The sequence below is a fragment of the Panthera leo genome, chromosome E3, assembly GCF_018350215.1.
Source record: "Panthera leo isolate Ple1 chromosome E3, P.leo_Ple1_pat1.1, whole genome shotgun sequence".
NCBI lineage: Eukaryota > Metazoa > Chordata > Mammalia > Carnivora > Felidae > Panthera > Panthera leo.
Genome location: NC_056694.1, coordinates 31,259,122 through 31,284,813, shown reverse-complemented (window position 1 = coordinate 31,284,813; position 25,692 = coordinate 31,259,122). Strand labels below are relative to the sequence as shown.

General features: G+C 55.1%; 1 protein-coding gene across 10 annotated transcripts in view; it reads left to right on the top strand.

Annotated features, from left to right (window-relative positions):
* The window catches only part of SNX29 (sorting nexin 29), a 500,159-nt gene that overhangs the window by 70,699 nt on the left and 403,768 nt on the right, over positions 1–25,692 (top strand). For all 10 annotated transcript variants that reach the window (XR_006198016.1, XM_042923016.1, XM_042923020.1 and 7 more), the window contains 3 exons: positions 3,381–3,499; positions 9,754–9,829; positions 11,034–11,116. Coding sequence is in view for 9 of the 10 variants with exons in the window: in XM_042923016.1 (XP_042778950.1) it covers positions 3,381–3,499; positions 9,754–9,829; positions 11,034–11,116 (278 nt within the window). In the remaining variant the exon portion in view is untranslated. The remainder of the gene's footprint in view (positions 1–3,380; positions 3,500–9,753; positions 9,830–11,033; positions 11,117–25,692) is intronic.

Here is a 25,692-nt window from a genome sequence, read left to right as displayed (position 1 = left end):
GGCAGTTAAAACGCTTCTTTGATGACCGAGGGAAAAAGTCTTGTCCCTCCTGCCTCAATATTTACAAGTGTTTGGTTTGCCTTTTTTTTTTTTTCTTACAAGAGGATAATATCTTTATTATAGAAAGGGGTTTTTCTGTCACTTGACGTGTGTCCTTGGACACCAGTAGGGAAGTGGGGTGAACACATAATTCAAAAAGAATTACAAACATAGGGGAAACTGTTAACATCTTGCTAGCAATTAAGCAAATGCAGAGTGCAGGAGACAGCTGAAATTTTCCCCGGGATTTAAACTGAAAACCGGAGAAAAGGAGAGCCCTAGGTTAGTGCCCTGGGGGGAGGGCTTGCTCTCTGCATGTCCTCAGCTGCTTGGTACCTTCTAGGCACACAGTAGGCCTTAAATGTGGAGTGGATGATGGGGCGAGTCTGGCGCACAGGGCCGCCAGATCCTCACAGATCACGTCCCTTGTGTTGACCGCCTTGTGGAAAGACGGTTTGACGCGACCTCAGGAGCCTCCGAAATGTTTGTCCCACCTGATTCAGCAGTTTTGTTGCTGGGAATCTACCCTGAGGAACGAGCCTCCGGAAAGGAAAACCTGTTGCTGCCTCTTGACTCCAAAGTCCTTGCTCAGAGAAGTAGAACACTGGAGCTGACCTCAGCTCTCGTGTAGTTTAAACTCGAACGTCTTAACGATGCAGATCTTGGACATCTTTTTTTTTTTTTTTTTTTTAAGTTTTTAACGTTAAATCCAGTAGTTAACGTAGTGTTCCATTAGTTTCAGGTGTATAATACAGGGAGTCAGCAGTTCCATACAGGACCCAGTGGGATCTGGAACATCTTAAATGACATTTAAGAGTGTCTTAGTAGTGTGAACACAAACTTATGAATTAATATGGAGTGGGAAAGAGCAAAATATTAATCCTACATTGAGTTTCGTTATGACCTCTTAAAGGAAAATACGTGTAGAACGGAGCCACTACGGAAATGGTGTCTAATGCGGTTTTGCTTTTGGTGGTGTGGCTTTTGGTGTATCCCCTCCCACCGCCCCCCCCCGCCCCCCCCCCCCCCCCCCCCCCCCGCTTTTTGGCATTTTCTAGCTTTTAAAAGAAATGTCTGACTTTTTTGATGAAAAGCAACACCCATTACTGTTTTTCAGCCAGATGTGGCACCACGTTCTGAGTGGGTCTGTGCCTTAGGAATCACTTCAGTATTAAGTCATTTTGGGGGTGGTGGCCCTTGGGCTCTCTTGCTTGGGTTCTGAATCTCGACTAAGGGGACCTGGCTTCACCTGTGCTCTGCCCGTGTTGCTGAGAAGTGGCAAAATTTCCCCTTAGAAAGAGCAGAAAATCCCATCTGCCTGGAGCAAATGATTCTGCTGCCTTCTCCTGAAGGGCCCCCCTGAGCGCCTCTGGGTGTCTGGGAGTCCCCTGGGTCGCCAGTTGCTAGATTGGAGCCCCAGGAGGGCGGCTCTGTACAGATTCTAGAGGCACAGCCAAGTTCACCCCAGAGCCCGGCCCAAGTTTGGTTCTGCTGGTGCACCCCACCCAGTCTGCTGAGCGTCTCATTGTGGGTGTGACCTGCACGGTTAAATGACGGAGCTTGCAAAATTCTGGTAGGATTATTTCCCGTTTGTTACTCTGAGCCAAATGTTTGACCAAGAGGTAGACAGGACTGAAAGGAAAAGCTCTAACCGACTCTGGAAGCAGCACAGGCTTGCCCCCAGAGGCGGGCCCTCTCCCCTCACCCCTTTTTAAAATTTAAATTCTAGTTAGTTAACTATCGGTTTCAGGAGTAGAACTCAGGGATTCATCACTTCCATACAACACCCGGTGCTCATCACACGCCCTCCTTGGTACCCATCACCCATCTAGCCCAGCCCCCACCCACCCCTCCCACCTCCCTGGTTGTTACTTTTTAAAGGATTGCTAAGGACAACAACAACAGCAAAGAAGAATACTTACGCCACAAAGCCTAAAATATATCCTGTTTGGTCCTTTACAAAAAATTATTGTTGATCCCTGCCCTGAACCAAAAGAAAAACTGCATACATCATGCCACATGGTGGGCGGCAGCCATGGGGCCCAATGTAATTGGATTTGGAAGATGTGGCCTCAGATCCCTGAAGCCTCGGTTCTGTCCAGGATGCTGAACTTGCACTAGTGACATAACCTCCTGGAACTGGTTTCCTCTCTCCCGCCCCTCACTTCCCCCTCTTCCTCTCCCATTCCCTTCCTCTTCCTCCTCCTCCTCCTCCTCCCCCTCCCTCCCTTCCTCCCTTCCTCTGTTAAGTAGGCATGAGCATGGTTTGCTTTGGATTTCTTTATAACTGTGTCCCAGAAAAGAAACTGAGTTACAGAAAGGAAGGAAGGAAGGAAGGAAGGAAGGAAAGGGAAGAAGGAAAGGAAGGAAGGAAGGAAGGAAGGAAGGGAAGGAGGGAGGAAGGAAAGGAAGGAAGGAAGGGAGGGAGGGAAGGAGGGAGGGAGGAAAGGAAGGAAGGATGGAAGGAGGATTCTATGAACTTTAAAGCCTGTGCAAACACATTCTGGTATTTATTCATGTCTCCTACTTGCCCAGAGACAACTGCTGCAGTGGGGAAATCCTTTCTCAGACACACTGAACTGAACCAGCTGGTGTGACAAAGATGGTCCAGGTTGCTCTTGTACTTTGTGGATAAGGGGACGGCGTGACAGCTCTTATGAGCCTGCTTTATGTTTAAGCTGACCCCCTTTCTTGGAAGGGACCCAGACACGATCTGGTCTGATTCTGCCATTTTACTAATGAGGGCTCGAGAACCAGCCAGGCAAAGGGACACTCGCCCCGGGTCTCGTGGCTGCCATCACTCCAGAGCCTGGGACACTCTATCCTTCCTCCTGCTTCAGGACTTTGCACCTGCTTTTCCCTTGCCTGCGTTCCTCTCGTCCTCCTCTTCACTTGGCTGACCTTGCGGTCTCACTTTCAGCTCTCCTCTGTCACCTGTCTTCTTCAAGGAAGCTTTCCGTGGCCTTCCTGACCAGCTCCATGGATCTGAGCTGCTGTCTTATGTCTACTTGTGGGATTGTGTGGTTCATGTCCTGGTCCCCCTATGACTGTAAGCTCCCGGAGGGCGGGATAAACACTATTTGCTGGCTCTTTGGCCAGCACAAAATATATGTGAGCACAGAGCCTGGCATATGGTAAGGGCTCAAGAAACACTGGTTCAAGGCACGAATGTACGAGGTCTGGGTCTGGACCACACGCTCCTGCTCCCAGCCTGGGCCTCCTGTCTTCAGCTCAGTCATGGTCTGGTTGGTTCCCCAGAGGGAACTTGAGGGAGGCCGGCGGATGCTCGTGGCCCTCAGAGGCTCTTCGGTCTGTCACGCAGCTGTACTCTCTCACTTCAGGCCGCTGGATGCGAACGCCCGCCTCGCCCAGATGCACAGCTGGGCCCCGCTGCAGGTGCTCCAAGGTGACGCCGATGTCCTCTTTCCGGTCAGCGGAGTGGGCTCGTATGGCCCTGCAGGTGGGTGTTCCCCGATGACGTGTTCCGTCCATTCATGAGCTTGGGCCCCGGGAGCCAGCAGCAGGGTCTGGGTCCCTTCTGCAGTAGGACTGCACGAAGGGGTGTGGGACCCAGGGCTGCAGAGGCTTGTTGAGGTTGGGACTGCCTGAGGCTTTGGCTTCTCTTCTTGCTGAACCCGAGGGCTTGACTTGCTCCCACCTGAGCGAGTGCTGGGCCAAACCAGCTGACACGTCATGAAGGAGCCCCCAAGCCTGTGTTTTTTCCTCCCCAGTGATTTTGTTTTGGAACTTGGGCATATACAAGCAGACCACAAATGGTGACGTTATTGCTGCCTCTTAGGGAAAAAGTTACAGGACTGTAGCTCTAAAGGCCCCAGCACCCTTTGCAACCAAGTGCTTGGGGTCAGAGAGTAGCTTGCTTGAAACCTGCCTTTAGAGTGGATGAGCGTTTCGGACCCCTTCCATTTGGTTGAGTGTGCTCTTGTGTGGTTTGTTACTCTTTTCTTTGGCTAGAGCAGGTCACAGGGAGCAGCGGGAGAGGGGCGAATGGGAGGGAGCAGCGGGAGAGGGGCAAATGGGACGCGGATGAGCCTGGTTGGTCCAGGGGTGGGCGTGCGGTGCAGCCGGTACGGTGCCCGGCGGCTGTCACGGCCCCACGGCACCACCGGGTTAGTGAGGCCCCAGCCTCTTCCCCTCCCCTGCCCACAACCCCCCGTGTAGGCCCCTTCTCACCCTCCCAGGGCCGGGTCTGAGAGGACGTAACAGAGCCCACCGACTGCTAAGGAGGCTGTTGACATTGCGAACCGGATGGTGGACTGTTCTCGTCACCAGCGGGGGGCAGAAACCCCCTCCAAGTAGCTGGAGCGCAGGGGCGGGCGGGCAGGACCCTCACTGGTGGCAGTCTAGAGTGGGGGTCAGGGAACCTGGCTCCAGGAGCCGCGTGAGCCGGTCACCTCTCCGGGTGGCAGTGCTCCTGGCGGAAACTGAGGCTCCAGAGCGTGGTGGCTGAGTGACTCCGTCCGCTGGGCCGGGCTCCTCTTCGGAAGGTGCAGCCGGTGGTGATCCTGACAGCTGACGCGTACCAAGCCCTTGGAGCAAGTCCGGGACTGCAGGGCAGCCGGTGTGGATGAACACGTCCCCTCTCGCCCACGGCCCGTGAGGGAGGGCCGGGCGTGTTCTCTCACCTTCCTCTAGATTTGTGGCAGGGACTCCCAGGTGAATGTGGGGAGAGGCGCCAGGCACCTGCCGTGGCCCCGAGAGAGCCTGCCGTCCACGTGGGCATCTCGTGCCGGGGCGTTGGAACGAAGAAGGGCGTTCGTGTGTGTCCCCCGTCCCGCGCCCCGCACTTCCTCATGTGGTCTGTCCTGTCTCTGCTGCCCTTTGACAATCTTGCTCTCTCTTGCCCTCTCCCCTTTCGGCCTCAGCCGCGCGGCCTTCTTACCAGCCAGCGCTTCTCCTGGGGTCTCCGCTGAAACCGCTGAGAGGGGCCGGCTGGTGGGCCCGGCTTCTCCTTTCCCTCAGGTGGCCGTCCGTGGTCCCAGCGGCCAGCGGTGGGGTTGGGTGCCTCGCCATTGTCCACTGAGCACGGTGCACGTGGGGGCTCGCAGAAAGCAGGTGGTCCTGATGCCCACGTGGGACCCGTGTGGGACTTCCAGCTGGTGACCCAACACCCTACTCACCTTGTCGCCCTCCCCACCGAGGGGGCCTTTGTGCCGGGCTGCAGGTGCCTGCACTAGGCACGCTGTCTCGTTTCTGGTGGCCCCTTCCTCTCGGGGCTGGGGGCTGGGGGCTGGCTGCCCCGGGGGCACTGCCCTGTTGCCCTCTGTGCTGGGGTGGAGTCTTCCAGAACCCAGCACTCCTCCTCCCTCTGCGGGCTTCCTCCAGGGTCTGCGGGGAAAGCGGCCTCTGGCCAGCCTCCAGCATCCTCTCGGGAAGCTTTCTCCTGGTCCCGCCTCTGCTTGTCAGCCTTCCAGACCCGAGGCTTCACCTTGTCACTGTTGGGGGACCCCTAGCTCCAGCTTATCTCCATTATCCTCATCAGACATGCTGTGTGTGAGCCGCCTGCCAGCTTGTTAGTTTACTGTGGTAACAAAGCCGCCAGGAGTCCCGGGAGCCTGTGACAGCCTTGGGCAGACTCGCCGTGGGTAGGAGTTGGATAGGAAGACAAATTATGCTCAGGCTGCAGAAGACAGGAGAGACAGCACCGGAGTTGATCTGCTGCCCGACTGGAAGGCCAGGTGGCATCGAGTCCCTCCCAGCCTGGCCCCCGTTAACCTGGGAGGCGGGTGGACCTCTGGTGTCAGGATTCACCTGTCAGGGTGGCCTTTCCCTGGGCGGCTCTGAGTGCATGCTCTCGGCATTCCTGTCCCAGACTCCTTTGCTCCTGGTCACTTCTGACCGCTCTCCTTTCTGAGTGACACCCTTCTACTTGAGCAGGGTTAACATAGTCTCTCATTTTGGCCAGGGAGCCATTCTGTGTCTTTAATGACAGTTTTGGACCCAGATGGCTCTACCCTTAGGAGACCTTCCCATCATCTTTGAAAGTGTTGGTGTCTCTAGCGTCACTGCCCGTGGGGACATTTAGAGGAAGACAGAGGGAGGCATGTGGTGGAGGAGGAGTGTTTTGGTGGCCAAATCTGGAGAGAGAGAAGGTGGCAGAGAAGGGGACTCCGGACACAGAAGTATTGTCCTGACTCATGGACGGGGAGGCTCTGTGGCTTAGGGGGCTGTGCTTTGGAGCTGGGGTTGGAGGCTCAGAGAAGGAAGACACCATTCAGGTCACATGGGACCGGGTTGTGGGATCAGATACAGTCATTCCTCTGGGCGTGTCTGTCGCCTGCAACATAGCAAAGCACATTTACCATTTCTTTGAAGCTGCATGGGAGAAGAAGCCCCAAAGTCCCTTTCAACCAAGAATACTCAACGGAGGTGAACACCCATTTCTACGCATTGCACACATGAAATTGTTATTGCTCCTGTCCTCATCGAGGGTCCTGGGGTTGGTGGTGGGTCTTAGCAACTTCAGAGTAAGTTAGCTTTTCTTTTCTTTTCTTTTCTTTTCTTTTCTTTTCTTTTCTTTTCTTTTCTTTTCTTTTCTTTTCTTTTCTTTTGGTTTATTTATGATAGAGAGACAGAGAGCATGCGCACAGGTGGGGGAGGGGCAGAGAGCGAGAATCCCAAGCAGTTTCCCTACTGTCAGTGCAGAACCTGACGCGGGGCTCGAACTCACCAACTGTGAGATCAGGACCTGAGCTGAAATCAAGAGTAAGACACTTAACCGACTGAGCCCCCCAGGTGCCCCCCAGGGTCCGTTTGAGGCCTTGCTCGTTCATTTGAGACCTTGGGTCCTCAAACCTTCATTTCCCCAGTTCTTCAACTTCTTGTCTCACGTTGGGTCTTTGGGGTTGCTTGTTGGGGTCGAGGAGGCTCTGTTGTAGCACCGCACTGACCTGAGACGGTTGATCCGGAGCTTGGCTCCCAGTGGGTAGTGTTACTGTTGGGGATGTCAGGACCCTGTGGCGCCCCTGGACCTGCACGATGTGTGGTCCCCACACCGCTCATGAAGGTCGTGTGCCACTCAGGGCTCGTGGTTTTCTTTACGCAACCAGTGGGTGTCCTGCTCTGTACCGGCCCTGTGCTGGGCTCTGGGGGGATCTGGAGATGAGCCCTCCCAGCCCCTGGAGTTTTGCATGCAAGGAGGGGACAAGGGACATCGACAGCTCCCCCTGCTCCCACCCCTGCCCCCACCCTGGCCACTCTTCGCACAGCAACTGGAGTGATGTCTTAGAACTTGAATCAGATCGCCTCACTCCCCTGCTTCAAGCTCTTCTAGTGCCCTGAGGATAAGATCAGGAACCCTCACTGTGGCCCCCGAGGCCCCGGCTTGGCCCACAGCTTGATGCCCTCGCGATGCCCCAGCCACACCAGCCCGCTTCTGCTCCCTCGAGCCGAGCCCACTGCCATCTCTCTCCTCCCGCCTCTTGCAGCCTGTGCGCGTCCTTCGGGTGGCAGCCCAAGTGTCGCGTGTAGAGGGCTCCTCCGCCCCCTCCCCAGGCAAGCCGGGCGTCCTGTTCACACTGCCATAAACCTCGTGTGTCCCCATGCCCTCACCTCAGCTTGGAACCGTGTATTTGTGTAATTACTTGGTGATGCCCATCCCCCTGCTAGTCTTTGAGGTCCTCGAGGGCGGGGCTGTGTCTGCCCTGGTTCTGGTGTGACCCTGACCCTGGTCAGAGCCGGGCCCACAGTGTGGGCTCAGGAAGCCTGTGCTGAGTGGGGGCACAGTGGGCGGACCGAGTACCTGGGGGTGGGGCTTGCCGACGGGAGTGGACACCTGGTGGTTGGAAAACTGATATCCAGGTGGGGACACGGTATAGACAGAGGAATGGGGCGGGGAGTTCAAGGACGCCTAGAGAGAGAGGCACGTGGCCCAGATGAGCTGTGTGAGAGATCACGGAGGGGGAAAGGGCTTAGCTCTGGCTCTGGGCAGAGTGAGGTTCAGACTCTCACACATTAGCTTGTGATCTCGGACAGGTCACTGAACTCCAGGGCCGTCTCCACATCTGAAATATTAAGATCATGGTAGCGGGCACCTCCGAGGGCGCCTTGAGGGCGCGTGAGGCAGCCTGGGCGGCCTGTGCTCCCGTGGGACATCGCTGGGCTGAGTCGGATGGAGGGTGTCTGGGATGCTGGCGGACGATGTGGGCCTTTACTCCAGCCGTGGGTTTCCACTGTGTGTGTTGGAGTCCCCGTTTCCGCTCCAGGGAGGGGAATCTGATAGCCGTGAGTGGGTTGGACCATCAGGGGTGAGGCAGAACTGTGGGGGCTCCTGCAGGAGACCCCCGGAGGGTATCGAGCCTCAGCACTAGGGTGGCAGTGGAGACGACTCTGGGCAAGGAGTGGGCGATAATGAGGTGGAGCCGGCAGGTCTGGGGCTCCCTGGCTCCATGATGGAGGGAGGAGGGCGCCTCGCTCTGAGGGGAGAAGGCCCAGTGGAGAGGGTGACAGAAGGGAGCAGTTTGGACGTTACGATCAGTTGGTGGGCCCTGCAGGGTGGCCCGGTAGAGCTTTCAGGTGGGCAGCTAGCACCGTGGGCCACGGGTTCCGGATTGAGGTCTCAGCCAGAGGCGCTTGCTTGGGACGTGTCCCCTTTACACAGCCGGGTGCCAGGGCCCAGACCCTGTTGGAGTGGCCAAGGGGGGCCCCTGAGCCGGGATCCAGAGGCACGGTCACAAAGGAATAGAAAAGATGAAGGTGGGAGGGCGGGGATGATGATGGCGGTGGCGATGGGAGCCTGTGGTAGGCAGGCTGGGCTGTAGGGTGACGTTTCCCCCTCAAACTCCTTTAAAAAAGTAGGAGCGAGTGGAATAGCTTGATGGGGATGGCAGGGTAGAAGAAAAGGTGGCAAAACATTCTCTCCTTAGGACTCCCCAAGTGCAACCCCTTTAAGAGCTGGGGAATCTCCAGCAGGATGAAACTCTGGCCAAAACGGGAGAAAAGACAGGCAGGAGGCCGAGTAGCTTAGGGCAGTGAGATGGGCTCCCTCCCGCCTCTGCCCCGTGCCTGCATCCGGGCCTGGTTCTGCAATGGCTGTCGAAAAGCCAGAAATTTCTCCACTGGGCAAGTGTTAGCCGTGGGTGATACCGGCCTTAATGTCACCGTCCAGCCCAGGGGGCCATGATTTGCACTTTTTTATGAAAAGAGACTTGAACAGCAACTAACACATTTATGAAAATCTTCAGTGCCTCTAGAGATGATTTGTGGCCTCACTTGTTCAGAATGCCTTTCTCACACACCACTCTCTCTGTGCCGGGTGGTGGCTTTTCAGAAGGCGGCAGGGCCCTGGGTTTTGATGTAGACACTGTCAGTGATGGGAGTGTGCTGCCCCCTTGTGTCTGTCATCAGCCACTACAGTGCAAGCAGTTTTGTCCAACAGAAAGCTGATTTTTGTTCTCTGATCCTGAGGCTGGCTCTGAATATGGACTTGGTGCACCATTCCAGGTGGCTCAAGGTTAAAAAGGTTAAGTGGGATGTTGGGGCCCCCTGCCTTGTGTCAGTGCCTGGTGGCAAATCTGAGATTCTGGCCAAAAGGACGAAACAAGTAGCAGATTAAAATCCGGCATGCGGGCCAGGAAACATTTGTCAGTCGACTGGTGTAGAGAGGAGCCCGTGTCTGCACCGTGCCCGTGCCTCCTGGAGAAAACGAAATGAAAACAGACTGCTGACTTTCTCTCCGCCACTGCTCTCTGTGCACAGATGCCCCCCTTGGGAGCCTGGAGAACGGGACTGGACCAGAAGACCATGTTCTCCCGGAGCCTGGGTCCCGGTACAGGTTAGTATTCAGAAGCCAGATCGCCTTTGGGATTGAATTGTCCGTTGACAGCTGTGCCTTTGATGCTTTTTTGAAGGTAGGAAGGCACCTGCTGGGATTCAAGGTCAAGGCCTTATTTCACACTTATGTTCAGGGTTAGATGGGAAGTTGCCGAGGGTGTCCGCGTGAGAAACGGCGTGTTACCAAACTTCATTTGTGGACCCCTTTTACTTTTTATGATTTTGGGGGCATATCTGGTTACCTCTTCTACTGTCATTTACTGGGTTTTAACATTTGGTCACAATATTAGGCAACTTTCATATTGTGGAATACTCGAGCCACTTAGCTCTCACGTATTTGAGAAGAGCTTCGTCCCGAATAGAGTAGTAAGCACCATGTCGGTTTTCTGATTTTCAAATAAAAGTATCTCCAAGGGAAACTGAGTTGTCAAAGTCGTTGGATATTTGGTGGCAGAGCTAAGATGGACACTGAAGTCTCCCTGATGCCACCGCGATCTTTGCGGCTCTTAGAGTTGTTTCTTTTTCTCTCTTCACGGTTTTAACTGGGTGCAAACCAGGGGTCGATCACACCTGCATTTTCAACCTCAGCTCCAGGGTGGGAGTCACTGGTTACATCAAACATGCTTGGTGTTACTGTCTCTCCCTGAGTCGACGGGGCTCTGCTCTGTGACAGTGACACTACCTGTAGGTTCCTGCACGGTCAGTACATTGTCAGGGAGGACGGGGGCCACCAGGTCCATCCAGGATGTAGAGTCCTTTCTGCTGTTTCTTAAAAAAATGTTTTTAATGTTTTATTTATTTTTGAGAGAAAGAGACAGAGTGCTAGCAGGGAGAGCGGAGAGAGAGGGGGACACAGAATCCGAAGCAGGCTCCGGGCTCTGAGCTGTCAGCACACGGCCCGATGCGGGGCTCGAACTCACCGACTGTGAGATCATGACCTGAGCTGAAGTTGGACTGAACCACCCGGGCACCCCTGCTGTTTGTTTTAGAAGAATACTGAGTGTTGATTTCAGGGACACAAATCAGCATCAGCGAGCAGGCACATTTGCAAAGAGGGAGTCTGCAAATGATGAGGGCTGACCGGGGTTTTGAAGGGCTGCCTCCCGCGCCTTCTGGTGGTTGTACCTGAAAACCCTGAGTCCCTGCTAGTTCTGTGTTCCTTTTGAGTGGCCGAGTGTGACTTGCTCCCGTCTGCTTTTTCCCAGTGTGGAAGCCAGTCCCCCTGGCCAGGGAGGCCCTCTCAGCAGCCTGCTACCTTCCTCCTCGGTGCCAGAGTCGATGACAATTAGTAAGTACCTGCTGAGTATCCTCCCCCAAGGCCGGGTGACTCTCGGGCCTGTGCCTCAGCGGGTGCCATGGCGCTTGCCCCTGCGTGACTGTGGACTTCACGAGATGTGGGGTAAAGTCAGGTGTGTGTGTCTGTAGTGTGAGTGTGCTGTGCCTTTCTAAGCTTCCTGAGCTGTGGTTAATGACCGGTTTGGGCATGTGCCCGCTCTAAAGGACACACTTCAGAGCTGGAGTGGCACTGAGTTTTGAGGGGTTTGGGGGCTTGCCTCCTGTACGGTCATCAGCCACAGAGGAACTGTGCTGATTGGGTAGGTCTGGAGGAATCATTTTTATAATTAAGGAAGAGTGTATCTCTTAAGTGCGAAGGTTGTTAAAGAACAGGTTCAAACGGTTTCGAACCTTCGTGCTGGGGAAAAAGTATTAGAGATATAACAAGGTTAGGTTTGTGTGGTTTTATATAATAAAGAGAAAGCCAGCTGTAGCTTAAGGAGATAAAAATTCGTCTCTTTTTCCAGAAGTAGGCAGGCTGGGGCTGGTATGTGGTTCCATGTTCGTCAAGAGACTGGGACTCCTTCCATCTTGCCTCGTAGTCCAAAATGGCTGTTTTAGCTCCAGCCATCCCAGTCTCATCTCAGGTAGCAGAAAGGAGGAGGGAGCAAAGGAGACATTTCCTCCATTTCCATCGATAGGATTCAACTTTTTCCTCTAGCCTCTGACTGAAATTTACATTTCCTTCAATTATGAAAGTACCAGCAAACCATAGAAACCACATTCGTGTTAACAAAATGGGTGACTTTATCGCCGATAGAAGTCTCAGGCCCCCGTGAGAGCTGCAACATGAAAAAAAAAATCTCAGATTATTGTTTCTGCTGGAAAATAGGGTAGTTTTTAAAATGTGATAATAAAGAATTCTGTGTATTTTTGTGTTACTTTTATTTTTTACATTTTGATAATCCTATTTCAGTATAATCTGTTTCCTTTGAAATCTTGTGTGTTTTATTTTCTGTATTTTAAAATCTTTTTCTGAGAAGAGGTCCGTGGGCTTCACCAGACTGCAGAACGGGTCCATGGGGTACAAAAAAGTTGATGCCTGCCCCCAGCTGCGAGGACCCTTCCTAGAAGGTGCACACAGTATCCCACTGACTTGGCCAACATCAGTCCCATGGCCTCCCCGACTGCTAGGGAGGCAGTGCCCCCCTACCCCCACCACAGGGTTTTCGTTGCTTAGGGAGGCAGTGCTCCCCACCCCGTCATTAGGGTTTTCATTGCTTAGGGAGGAAGAGCGGGGTCTGGGAGACGGCCAGCACTGTCCGAGTCAGGGATCAAGAAGGAAATGAGGTTGGTCGGTGGGAATGAGCAGTCTCCCTCTGTGCAGTGAAAGCGTGCAGTTCATTGTGGCGTTTCTCAGGCTTGAGTTCGGCCGGGCAGATATTTGTCGATCTGTATATGTGGGGCGCACGGGCTGGGAGAACACTGAAGTTGCCGGCTTTCAAATTTCAGTTATTTATTTACCGCTGTACTAGTATTTACCCTGTAATTTTTTTTTTTTTAATGGGTGCACTTAGGAAAAGTTGAGTGCCTTTATTTAAAAAGGGAACTTTCCATGATCGTAGTAAATGGAGAGTCACTTTTAGTTGACCTAAATAGCAGGTAACTGAAAATAAAGGCAGCGGAAAGGAGCCAATGCTCAGTCGGCCTGGATGTCTTTGCCTGTCCCAGCTTCTGACTGAGACCCCCTCCCATTGTTAAAAGGAGGCGAGTCAGTGAGCAGCACAAGGAGGGTGTTGGGGATATCCTAGTGCTAAACTCCGATCTTTTTCCTGGAAGTAACCAGAAGGATTGAGAAGGGACAGAAGGCGTCTTGTCCGAGTCCCTGTGACTTCATGCCTTGTCTTTCTGCGTCTGCAGTGTTCTCTGTTTGTGTGGCTCCCACCTCACGTAGAGGGACGAGACTTCACTCTGGCCCTGAGGTGTGTCCCCTCCAAGGAGTTTCCGTTTGCTTTGCAGAGAACGGCGACCCCGAGATCGCGGACCCGAATACCACGCTTCATAGGGGCCTTGCCGTGGGCGCTTTACTGGGGTGCGGGCATCTCCGCGCACCCCAGCAGCTGTCCAGCACTGTGTTCCCCGGATGAAGTCCCTCCACCACCGCCGAGCTCGGGCCGCGCTGCCGGCTGGCCCGTGGGTCTCCCTCAGCCACTTTGTGCCAGAGCAGGTAGCTGGCCCTGCGTGCCCACCGGCAGTAAGGTCGTCCGTCCAGACAGACTGCAGTTGCGCCGACGGCTGAGATTCAGGCTCTGTTTTCCTTGCTTTGACTCAGACGGTTTTCCGAAAATGTAAATCCGGTTGTATCACTTGCCATCTTCGGCAAGTCGGGACTCACCCAGAGTTCATGACTCGAGTCTCGGAGGAGATACGTCAGCACACCCGCATCTCGACCCTCGGTACTTTGTGGCGGTGAACGTGTGCTTCCTGGGGCGGGGGCGGGGGGTGGGGGCCCTGTTTGCTGAGGTGGCGGCAAATTTCAGCGAGCCTTCTGGACGCAGCCCTGCATCGCCCGTGTGTGTTCCGGGTGAGAGGTCAGGATCCTTAGAAATTTCGGATGGAAGGTGGGTTTGCCTCGTGGCCCCCTCATCCTGCCTCTGGCACCGTGTCGTTGTAGAAAAAGGAGAAGCGTGAGCCGGTCCTGGTGTCTAGGGTGTCAGCTGGGTGTCAGCTGGGTGTCAGCTGGGGTGGCCCTAACGGAGCCCCACAGACTGGGCGGCCTGAAAACAAACTTCTGTCTTGCAGTTCTGGAGGCTGGGAGTCCAGGTGACCGTGACGGCTCCTGGCAGGGCCGCTGTCCTTGCCTTGCAGCTGGCCTTTTCTGTCTGCCTGTGCATCCCTGGTGTCTCCTCCTCTGCTGATAAGGACCTCTGTCCTGCTGAATTAGAGTCCCACCCTTAGGACCCCATTTCACCTTAATTACCTCCTTACAGGCTCTACCTCCCAGTACAGTCCCACTGAAGGTTAGGGCTTCACAGATGAATTCTGCCTGGCTGGGGGGGGGGGGACACCTGCAGTCCTGGGGAGTCCCGAGAATGGTGTCCTAGGAGCTGCCCACCTCCAGTTCAAGGATTGCATCCCAGCATGTGAAGCACGTAGGGTTCCACTCAGGGGAGATGCCTGCCTCTCTAAAACCCCGAAGAGCCTGGCTGGGGGGCCCCAGCTCTGCTCCGTGAAGCAGGGAGCGTTTCCCTCACATCCTGCCAAGCGGCTTCCCCACTTCCTTTCCCAGTCGGTACAGGTGGCTGCCTCGGCGCTGTGACGAAACTGGAGTCCTGAATCCTCGGTGCTTGGGGATAACTCACAGGTCCCCTGCCAAGCAGACTTCCCCTCGAGAGCTCGCTCGCTCTCTCTCTCTCTGTCTCTCTCCTGTGTCTGTCTGTCTCTCGAGAGATGTCTCTCGATGTGGCAGAGGGTTTTGTCCCTGGAGCACCCCAAAACAGCCGCAGTTCTGCCCGGGCTCTTCCATTTCCGCAGCTAAGTTTGTGTGTGTTCGTGTTTCAGGTGCGCGGGGGTGGGAACCGCGGCCCGCCTGTTGCCTTGGCGGGTGATGTGCCGTCCCAGCCAGGAGGCCACGCTCCGAAACCAGGCCGCCCGGTTCCCCAGGCTCCCCTGGGTGGACGGAACCTCTCGGGGTCTGTCATCCCAACACAAGGATGCCGAACACCCGTCTTTTGCTGAGAAGAGTATTTGGGTCAGAGCTGAGAGTCGGTGAATAGCAGCTCTTACCAGTGAGCCTGTTTGTATTGTTTCCTTAACGTTATTCTTGAGGCCTTTCCCCCTTCATCTCCCGGGTCATCCTGCCGCACGACTAATATTCCGACTTACTGGATTGTTTGGGCGGTTGGGGTGCGCCAGTCAGGTATTTTTGTTGTTTGTTTTTGCACTGACTTTCTTCACTCAGTTAAAAAAATTTTTCTGTTAAAAAGTTTTTAATTTTTTTTAATGTTTATTTTTGAGAGAGAGAGCGCAAGAGTGAGCACAAGCAGGGGAGGGGCAGAGAGAGAGGAAGACGCAGAATCGGAAGCAGGCTCCAGGCTCTGAGCTGTCAGCACAGAGCCCGACGTGGGGCTCGAACCCACGAACCGTGAGATCATGACCTGAGCCGAAGTCAGACGCTTAACCCAACTGAACCACCCAGGCTTCACTCATTTTAAGGAAAGAATGGGCAGCACCAGGCTTGTAGTAAATTATTTTTTTCTGCTTCTGTGTTCCTTCCTGGTAAGTTCCTGGGCTGGGGCGTCAGCAGGCCACAGGTGAATCCTGTATTTATGGGCCTGTTACCAGTAGGCATTTTATGTTCTCAGTTAACCGCATTGCCAGTAGGGTGACAGCTGGTGACAGCTGGTGACAGCTGTCAGTTTCTTGTCAGTTCACCAGCAGTACTTGCGAATAGTTTAATGCACTCTGCTACTTGAAGAGCTGGAAAAATGGGGCTTTGAGGCTGGGTGGCTGTGCATTCCCTGGAGGGGCAGCCCCTCTCCATGCTTTTGTATGACATTTGTAACCCCCCCCCACCCCGCCTTTTGTTTCTATCCTTTTGTTGGGGACTCTGGTGCTCCCGTTGGCTCTTCTGCCTGATGTGGAGAGGAAATGTGGAGGGGGGGGGCACAGGACACTGTTCGCTGCTCACAGCGGTGGCCGTGTGGCTCAGGGAGAAGGCCAAGAGGACAGGCCGACGGCCCCCATCTCCCCGTGCTAACCTTGGCCTGTATGTCAGTGAGCAAGGAGCCAAAAAGCCTGCCCCGAGGAGTTGCCAGCCAGAGGGGAAGACCCACAGTGGCGACGTTAACAGACACGTGAACTTGGCTGGCAAATCTCAAGCGCTGGAAGGGGGGCTGTTTCGGGGTGTATTATTAAGACAGGTTGGTCTCAGGTGATGGCGCAGCTGAGGCCTTCAGGGTGAGGGGGACGGTGGGGCTCTGCTGGTGGGTGGTGGTGCCAGAAGTATGGCTGGGTAGCGGGAAGCGGGGAGCCCTGAGCTGGAGGATGCTGGAGACGGCCCTCAGTCGGATTTTATGCCAAGAGCAGCGGGAAGCCGGTGCAGGGTGTTAAGCAGAGCGACGTGATGTGGCTCCCGCTTGCTCTTGCAAAGGGCAGGTTGGGAGGCTCGTCTGCTACCTAGGGCACCCTCAGTAGTACGCCCTCCAGGCCTCCAGTCCTCCCCGTAAGTCCCCGCTGGCCCTTCCTTGCTTGGTGGTTCATGAAGGCCTCCCCTGTGCCTCTCAGGCTGGGACCCCTGAGTTGGCGTGCGTGCCCCCACTCTCTCAAGCCGCCAGCAATCCACAGTCGGTGCCCTGAGCGCTGTGCACGGACACCCACAATACAGCAAGGTGCTAGGTGCTGCGGAGAGCTGGGGGGGGGGGGGCCGCAGCCTGGGGTCTGGCCCTCCCTCCAGTGCTTCCTTGACTAGGCGTCCCTTTCTCTTGCTTTTTTCTCCCCCCAGACTCTCTGGGCCCCGTTTCCTCATGTGTAAAATGAAGACACTTACACTGGCTTCTCAGGGCCGTTCTGAGGGTTAAATGCACTGACTTAGCACGGCAGGAAACCCGAGTGCTGAACCAGGCATTACACGGGATGGGCGCCCCGCCGAGTGCTTGTAAGCCCCACGCGTGGTGAGCCTTGCCGTTCTGGGTTCCCGAGTCTGCTCGTCGCCCAGCAAGGCGTGGGGACCAGGTCGAGACTGAGGACAGTGAGAGAGTCGCCGTGAGTGTCCAGCATCATGTCATGATGTTTGGGTGGCATCTCTGGAGGAATGCCAGTTCTTTCTGGAGTTATTTCCGGAGACCCTCTGTGGGGGTCAGTTTGGAACCCATTCAGTAGCCCCAAGGGGTCAAGCTCTGAACCCTAGTTGGAGCCCAAACCCCTAGGGTCGTGAGCCTGGTCCTTGGCCAGTTCCCTCCTGGTTCTTTCTAGGTGACCTCTGCCAGCCTGGCTTCAGACGGCACACCCCACCCGCGGGTTCAGACCGGTCTCTGGGGTAATTCCAGCCTCCTTCGAGGAGTGCCCCGGAGAGGTTCATAGTATGCTGTCTCCTCGCTTGTTTCGCCTCCTGTGACCCAGGCTTTATTTACGCTGTTGCCCAATTGTCACAGCATCCCTGCAGGCGGGCGTCTGGGCCTCGGTTCGCAGTTGAAGAAACAGGCCGAGAGGTGCCGCGGGAGGCCTGAGTGCCGGGATGCGGTGGGACCGGGCTTTCCTCTCTCCCTCCTCGCTGTTCCTGGAAGCTCAGGGCTTCTGGAGTGCTCCGCCCTCAGAGGAAAGCATTCGGGTCTGCCGAGATGTGCCCCCTTGAAGAGGCTTCCCTCCCGAGCACTCGTCCGGAAGAGCTTTTCCTGCACCACCCATGCTGTTTTCACGTCTGCAGATTCCAGGTTTTCAAAGCCTTCCTGACCTGAAACCTGAATAGCTTTTCATTGGATTTGCGTGTCCCCGCGGGGATGTGAGCTCCTTGAAGCCAGGCGCTTTGCCTGCTCGCTTAGGGCCTGCATCCCAGGGCCTGTAATCCTGCCTGACATGTCGTTGTGGCTCAGGAGACCTTCGTGGAGTGGATGAAGGAACGGAATGGTGTTTATTCGAGTTCTGACAAACCTGGAGACTTTGGAAAGGGTTCTGCTGGAATGACCCGAAAGCCAGTTCCCCCGTCACCCCTCCGTCTCTAGCTCGGTCATGCAGCACGAGCCCGGGACTGTGAGTTACACATGGGGGTGAGTGGTACCCCCCGCCCCTGTTAGGGAGGAGGCAGCTGGTGGTGGTAGAGGGAGCACTGGCTTGAGAGTCAGGAAGCCTTGGCTCTGACACTGCCTCTGATAGTAGTGGGTCCTTCGATGTCCCTGTGCCTCAGTTTCCCCAGGTTTGAGTCGAAGGAGACCGCACTCAAGGATTCCTTATGCTTCTCACCATCTATTCTGGCAAGGGAGTCGTGATCCCTGTGTTCTGTGCAGCCGTGAAAGCCAGGTTGTTGAAGTCTGGATGTTTCTAGTGTCTTGTCTTGTTGGGCTTGTTGGTCTGTGGTCAAAGCCAGACCTTGTCATTTTCCCCATGCTGACTGGCTCCCTTGCAAATGTGCTGACCGTGGAGCTGACTTTGCATGACCTTTGGTTGGTACACTCGTAAGCACAAGCACACTGACGCTGACATCTGGCCCGTAGCTTTTCCTCCTCTAGGCCAGGTGCTGGCCGATGTAGGAGGCATGGCCATTTGGAAAGAGGCAGGATGGTATGTGTGTGGGTGCCCGGATGCCTGCGGACTGCTTTGAAAAGACACTGCCTTACAGAGTTGGTACAAGGTGAATTAACCTTCGTGAGAGGCAAATATCACCTTCAGGTTTTAATTCTGAGTGGCCAGCAGCCCCTTTTACATGGTCACTGCCAAGTTTCTATCACCAGTGCTGCTGGAAGATGAGATATATAAATCCGTTCTGTACTTTACGCGTCCTTTATTTTTATAGTGTTCCGGCGTGGGTGGTCGCAGATGAATTGAGTTGAGAAGGCAGCCTTTTGGGGTGGAAAGAACACTGGGGTCAAACTGACCACAGTGCTGCTGTTGAAGAGCTGTGTGACCTTGTGCAAATGCTTTACCTTCTCTGAACTCGGTTTCCCCGTCCCCGAAATGAAGTGAAATACCACCTGCTTACAGGATTCTGAACGAGCTGTGTGAAATGTGTAGCACAGAGCTTCGAGTATATTATGTGTGGTGTTTTACTGGAAGCCCGGGGATGGTTTCACAGACTGCAGAAGCCCTTGCCACCGTGTGCAAAACTGTGTTAGGGAGTTTGTGCTCATACATGGATTTTTCCTGGGGAGAATTTCTTTGCTTTCGTTATTCTCCTTCAGAGGGCTCCAGACCTTGGAAGAAAGTAAGAAACACGTGGGTGCTCAGTATGTGGCGATTGCACACGGTATCTGCAGCAGCCCTAGCGGGTATGGTGGTGTTACCCTTGCCGTCGCAGTTCTGTCTGATGTTACTACCCGTAGGCTCGTTGTGTTCTTACCCACATCCCTGCCCCGAGTAGCAGTGGGAGCTTGAGCAAGGTATCTACCTGTCTGTGCCTCCGTATTCTCATCTGTAAAATGGGGCTATTAGAAGTACTTGTCGAATAGGGTTGTGAGGATTAAATCAATACATACATGGAAACTACTGAAGATATTTTATGTAAATTACATCTTGGTAGGAAAAATTGGAAAAAACATGTTTGGGAGAGTGCCTGGCATATTAAGTGTTCAGTAACTGGTAGCTCTGTCATTAACATCCTCAAAGGGTACATTCCCGGCTAATCATCCTGAAGGCAGGATCTGGGCCTTCTTGTTGAGCTGCAAAGCGAGAGGCCTGATTTCCCGGTTTACTGAAATCCTCCCTGCTGCGCAGGCCCCTAAAGTTCCCTTTATTCGGCTTTTGCTCCTGAGTCTTCCCTCCTAGTTAAGAGGAGAAGAATGTGGTCGGTCTGAGAGGCTGGGGGCCGTGAGAAAGGAAGTGATTGGAAGGACGGTGGTTCTCAATTGGGGGTGCTTTCATCCCCAGAGGACATTGGGCAACACCTGGAGACGTTTTTGGGTGTCACACTGGGGTGGTGATGCTGTCAGCTTCCTCCTGTGCACGGGACGGCCCCCCAGCAGAGAATGGTCCAGCTCTGGAGACAGCAGTGCCCAGGGCCTGAAACCCTAAGGCCGGAGAGGGAGGCAGTGGGGCTGTTTTCTGGGATCCGTGTTTTGTTGTAAACCTGTTCCTTTTTTTTTTTTTTTTTTTCACCATGTGCCTCCTGCATGGCCCAGGAACTAAAACTTGGGAGATAAATGGACTCCAAACGAACCCAAATGAAATGATCGTTGTCAGAGAGCATTTGTTCTTGGGCGTGACCTTGGGAGCCGTTGAGTTCCATCAGTGCAATGAGGATGATTTGGGGGTGGGGGGGGCTGTAGATGCATAAGAATAAACACCTGTAGACTGTGCTGGACTAAATGACAGCTGGATCTGATCGCTGTAGAGACATGCACATTCAGAACGTGCAGCTCCTTGGGGCTCCGCTTATTCAAAATTCCTTCAGTTGGTCCTTGTTGGTATTCATGCCTTACTTTCCTTCACTTCCCCTGTAAAAATGAGTTTCTACTCCTGAATTAATTTCTTTGTTTGAATATATGATTATTTGGAAACGGGAAGTTGAAGTGGCTCAGCCTTGATTCCTGCTGATTGCAGGAAGGGCAGCCCTGCGGCCACCAGGGGGCACTCTGGCCCTTTCTCTGCTTTGCTCGAGACCGCTTCCCTTCTGCAGCTGTGGGGTGTTGCTGTCTCAATTTTGGATGCCCTGTGCTTGTGCCCTATTTTAACTGCGAGGTGGGGGTGGTGATGGCAGTGGGAGCCGCGGTCTTTTCTAGTCGACAAACATCAGGCACGCGCAGAACGTTGTATTTGCCGTTAGCGTGACTACGGTTGTACGTTGCTGGCGGCTTTCTGAGGAGGGGTGGGTGTCTGGTCCTGTTTTGAAAAGGCATCGTACAGCTAATTAGAAAACAGTTCTCCTCTGTCACTGCTTTTCACGAGGCATAATTCATTATCGGTGGAGTGTTACTCGGCATTGGAATCCTAACTGTTGCCTCCTTTTTCCTTTTTTTGGGCGGTGGGGAGTGATTGATAGGTCGTAGAGAGAGGTAAGCCCAGATAATCTACTCGATTGTTTCCTTTTGTGGCTCCTCACTTTTGAGAATGAGCTGGGGCAGAGGGTGAGAAACACCTCCTTGGTTGTCAATAGGCCTTGTTGAGCGGGTCCTCTTCTGTCCCGGCCCTTAATGGAAGGGGTTCTCAGTGCTAGCGAGGAGGTCTGGCTCATCGCCTGGCAACACAATTCCACACATTCTGCAGCTTGAAGAGTGCTTTGTAGCAATTCAGAGGGGGCGGCGAGGCCCGACAGCCGGCCCATTGCTTGGCTGAGCTTTTGATGATTCGGTTTCAGGCGGGGAGGGCGGGCCAACAGGCCATTGCCCTGGTTGCACTCTGAGCCCCTCGCCCACTCCCTTAAGCACAAGGAGTGCATCTGGTTGGTACAGCCAACACACGCTGGGAAAGTTTCTTTAAAGGGGAAACTTCCCACTGAATGTTATCTACTAGACCTTCAGTTGTTGTCTTGGTACTTAGAATGTTCCAGATGGAATTTAGACATGCTTCACTTTTTTATTGATGTGTTTATGTAGTCCACAACGTTTACTGAGCATCTCTCACATGCTGGGCCCTGCTCTAGGTGCTGGGGAGTCAAAGGTAAAGGAGGTTCAGCTCTGTCACTCAGAAGCACTGTGCCTCAGTTTCCCCATCATTAAAATGCAGCATCCTCTGTCGTGGTGAGGACTAACTAAGTTAATCTAAGGTGCTTATGCCAGTGCGCTCAGCATCTGTGAGTTCTTGCTACGTGGACCCCGCCCACAAGAAGTTCAGGGTCTCTTGGAAGCAGCCACGGTGAGAAAGCCCAGAAATAAACAAAGAAGGGTTGCACGGGGCAAGGAAGGCAGTTGGGTCACGCGGGGTGGTGTATTCCTTGTTGCCTATGGGCACCAAGTGACTGGCACAGTGACCTTCCCTCACCCCCACCTTGAATGCCCCCCCCCCCCCCCGAACCGGAGAGGCCTCCAGCCCCACGTGGGGCGCCGCCTGGAACTGACCTGCGTGGCTGTTTCCCTGCTGCTGCCTCGCAATGGGGGCTGCTGTCCAGGCTGACGGGGGGAAGGGCTCAGCGGTGGGTGTAGGGGGTTGGGGGGCACTCCAGGGAGAGGGCAGCCATGTGCAAAGGCTCCTGAGGGAGGAGTCCACCCGCCCCGCACCCCTGGGGTCTGGAGGGGGCTCTTCCTGCTGCCAGGCCCTCGGTCCCCTGCCACGTGCACTCACCCTTCACAGCACCCCCGTAAGGGTGGACCCGCTGTCACCCCATCTTACAGAGAGGGGAAGGGACTTGGCTGGAGCTGGCCTGTCCCCCGTGGCACTGCCAGGAGTCTCTCTTCCAGGGTGACCTCTTGCCTTAGGCTGGGGTCACTCCCCCGTGAAGCTCTCCCTTGACCCTCGTCACTGTGGCTGCCGTGAACTACCGTCACCTCCCCAGGTCTCAGCATCATGTCTGTGCTCGTGGTTCTTTTGAGCCAAACATGATTTACCCCCTTTTGGGATTTCATGCTTCTAGTCTCAGATCTGTTGTGTTCCTGCCGGCTCCCTTAGCAACACACACTCCTGATTTGCTTACGGACAGGGGTGCTCAGGGGTGGGTGTTGATCGCCCCTCAGCCAGGAATAATGTTTGGTCTCGAGCTCTCCAGTGGGCTCTCGGCCTGGTGGGCAGCAGCTTAGGTAATGTAACCGTTTGTTGCAGTTCTGAGCTGATCCAGAGCCGGCTTCCTGCTCAGGGGGTGAGGCACCGGCTAGACTTGTTTGAAATGCCAGCTTTGCTGGAAATGTGCCACCAGAAGAGCCGGGGCAGCTCAGCGTGTGGTCACATCACAGGGGCAGTTACCAGGTGTGACTTTGGGGGGGGAGGTGGCCTGCTGGGACGGGCATCCTGTGGGTCCCCAGAGCAGTGAGGCTAAAGAATGCCCCAGGCTCCAGCGGGGGTTCCAGTCCTTAAAGGTGGGAGTCCCCCCCCCCCAGCCCCCCCCGCCGTGAGATGGCCTGATTGATAATGGGAGGGGGATAATGGGAGGTGTGCCAGGGGTTCTGGCACAATTCTTCCTTTCCCTCCATCTCTTTCCTCTCTGCGGGATCTTCAATATTACCTTTTTAAGTTTTATTTATTTATTTTGATGGGGGGGGGGGAGAGAGAGACAGACAGGGAGAAAACATGCACAAATAGGAGAGGGAAGGACAGAGGGGGAGAGAGAGAATTCCAAGCAGGCTTTACATGGTCAGTGCAGAGCCCGATGTGGGGCTTGAACTCAGGAACCCTGAGATCATGACCTGAGCCGACATCTAGAGTCAGCCGCTTAACCCAGTGAACCACCCAGGCGCCTCAAGGGCAACCATGAAAGTTTGTTATTTGTGTGTGAATACATTTGCATGGAAGAAACTGAAGATACTAACAGGGCGCAGTAAGGTTGGCCTTCCCCCTCGTCCCAGCCTCCCCCCTAAATCTAACCTCTGTGGAGGCAGCATCTGGAAGAGTGCAGCTGCCGGCCTGCACGGACAGGGCTGGCCCTCGCCTTTGACCCTCGCCCTGGGACAGGGTGTCAGCTTTCTTCTGAGCACACCCAGCTGCCTCAGGGATCTGCACCCACTCAGCTTCCCGGTGCCCATGACGCCGTCCCTCTGGTCCTTCTGCTGGGAGCACTGCCCACCGCCTCTGCCTCCCAGCTGGTGGCCTGGAGAGCGCTGGCTCATTTTTAAGACTCAGTTTCGGTGTCACCTCTTCTAGACGCAGAGACATCACAAATGGCCGCCTCGTTATCAGTAAAGCTGCCTGGAAAACAGCTGGAAGCCGGGAGCACGCAGGCTTGCCAAAATGTCAACCCTGCGTTCACTGCTCAGGTGGAGACCCCGCTGGGGTCGGTCCTGAGTGTCCTCCACGGGTGGGTGGGTGTGTGGGAGGGTCCCTCCCTAGGGAGAGAAGAAAACAACAAAATGCCAAGGCAACCTGGTCACACACATACGAGACAACATCCCTCACGACCTTGTAACCTGAGACCCCTTAATCAGACTACGTGTTTGTATGTTACCACATATGGGAGGCGAAGAAGTAAAAAATATACAAAAAACTACGCCACGTGGCCTTTGGGGCTCAGCTCTTTGGATACGAACCCAACTGAGCGGTGCTGGCAGGAGTAGCTGTCAGGACTCTGTGCGAGAATCCTGCTACATGTGAGCCCCGAGACAGGGAACCTGCGAGGGCTGAGCATGTGCCGCCCCTCCTTGCAGGCTCCTGAGCGGACACGTCACCTGTGCCTCCATCCCTCCGGGGAGCAGGGAGTGAGGGGCAGAGAGAGCGGGGTGGGAAGGTGGGGACATCTGTCCCGCTTGGAGGTGGACAGTGGGAGGCGTGATGGCACCTCTCCAACATAGAGCACCTCACTTGAGAAGGCACTTAGATTTCAGGCTGTTTTTAGGTCTGTGGTTTGGGTGGGTGACTTTCCCGAGGCTCTGTTTTCTCTTCTGCAAAACGGGATCCATAATCTCTCCCTCACAGATTTGCTGGCAACGTCCGACAAACTAGAGCTTGTCGAGTACCTGAATCTGCTGGGTGCAGGCCGAGTGTGAGGTCCAGCACCCCTTTCACTGGCGTCCGGGTTTCGGTTCGTTGTGCCACCCTTTTCCCCTGATCCTTCCCGAAAGGCCCGCCTCCCCTTGTCCCTGAAGCACAGAGATGGGAAGGGCAGCTACCGAATGGGGTTCCCACTTACATCTAGAGGGGAAGTTAGGTTCCGCTCCTGGGGCATCAGGTGACAGGTCATAGTCAGTATCTAGTGACGCTTGCCCTAGTGCCCCCTGTGGCCGCAGCACACGTGCTGGGTGTTTGTGGGAGGCTTAGATGAGATGGGAGGGAGAACTCGGCCAGGGCCCAGGTGGGTTTGACCTCTCCCCTCCCCATACACACACGTGCTCCCGAGTTTCCGATGGGTTTAGCCAAGAAGTCAGAGCTTAGGGGAAATCAGGAGGTGGCAGGGAACAGGAGACACAGTCTCTCTAGGGTGGTGGTTCCCTTGCCTGGGCTGCTTCTACAGGATTCTGCTGGTCTTGGCTCCTGCTGCCGGTGGACTCCTGGCTTTGAGAAGGGAGCCCGCTTCGGCCATCACTGGCCGCCTGTTCTCAGACGTCCACCGCTGTTGGCGAGAATCGCACGGGTGCCTTGTGCGCATCTGGTGCAGGGAATGCGTACCAGTGGGGCTTCTCTGGGGGACAAAGCGGAGCGCCCAGGGGTGCCTGTGCCTCCCGGAGGCGGCACGTCCTGCCCTGCCGTCCACCTCTCTGGGACCTCGGGCCCTTGCACCGGCCTGGTTCTGAAAGGGGTGGGAGCAGAGGACCCTGGACGCAAACTGGTTCCTCCGGAGTGCATTAGGGACAGTGAAGGCCGGGCCGCAGGGACTCCACGAGAACACGTGTGTGTGAGCACGTGTGTGTGCAGTGTGTCCTCGGTGCCAGGCTCCACTCCAAGTGTGTTCCGTTTATCCCCCTCCTCTGCCCTTCCCACCAGCCTCACGGGGCAGGTGTTGTCCTGCCCGTCTTACTGACAGCCAAAGGCCGAGTCTCAGAGATGAGGGGGCGTGCCTCACCTCACACAGGCGCTGAGTGCTTGTTGGGAGCGCCTGGGGTCCCCCCCCCCCCCCCCCCCCCCGCCCTGCTGCCTCCGGCCGTGTGTATCCACTCGGGCGTTCATTCAGCAAGTACCGAGAGCCCGCCGTGGGCAGAGGTTCCCACAGTGCCGGCACTGCTGACCTTTGGGTCAGGTCATCCCGTGCTGTCGGGGCCGCCCTGTGCACTGTAGGATGCTGACCAGCGTCCCTGGCTTCTCCCCCTCGATGCCGTAGCACCTCCACTCCAGTTGTGACAATCAGAGATGTCTCCGGACATGGCC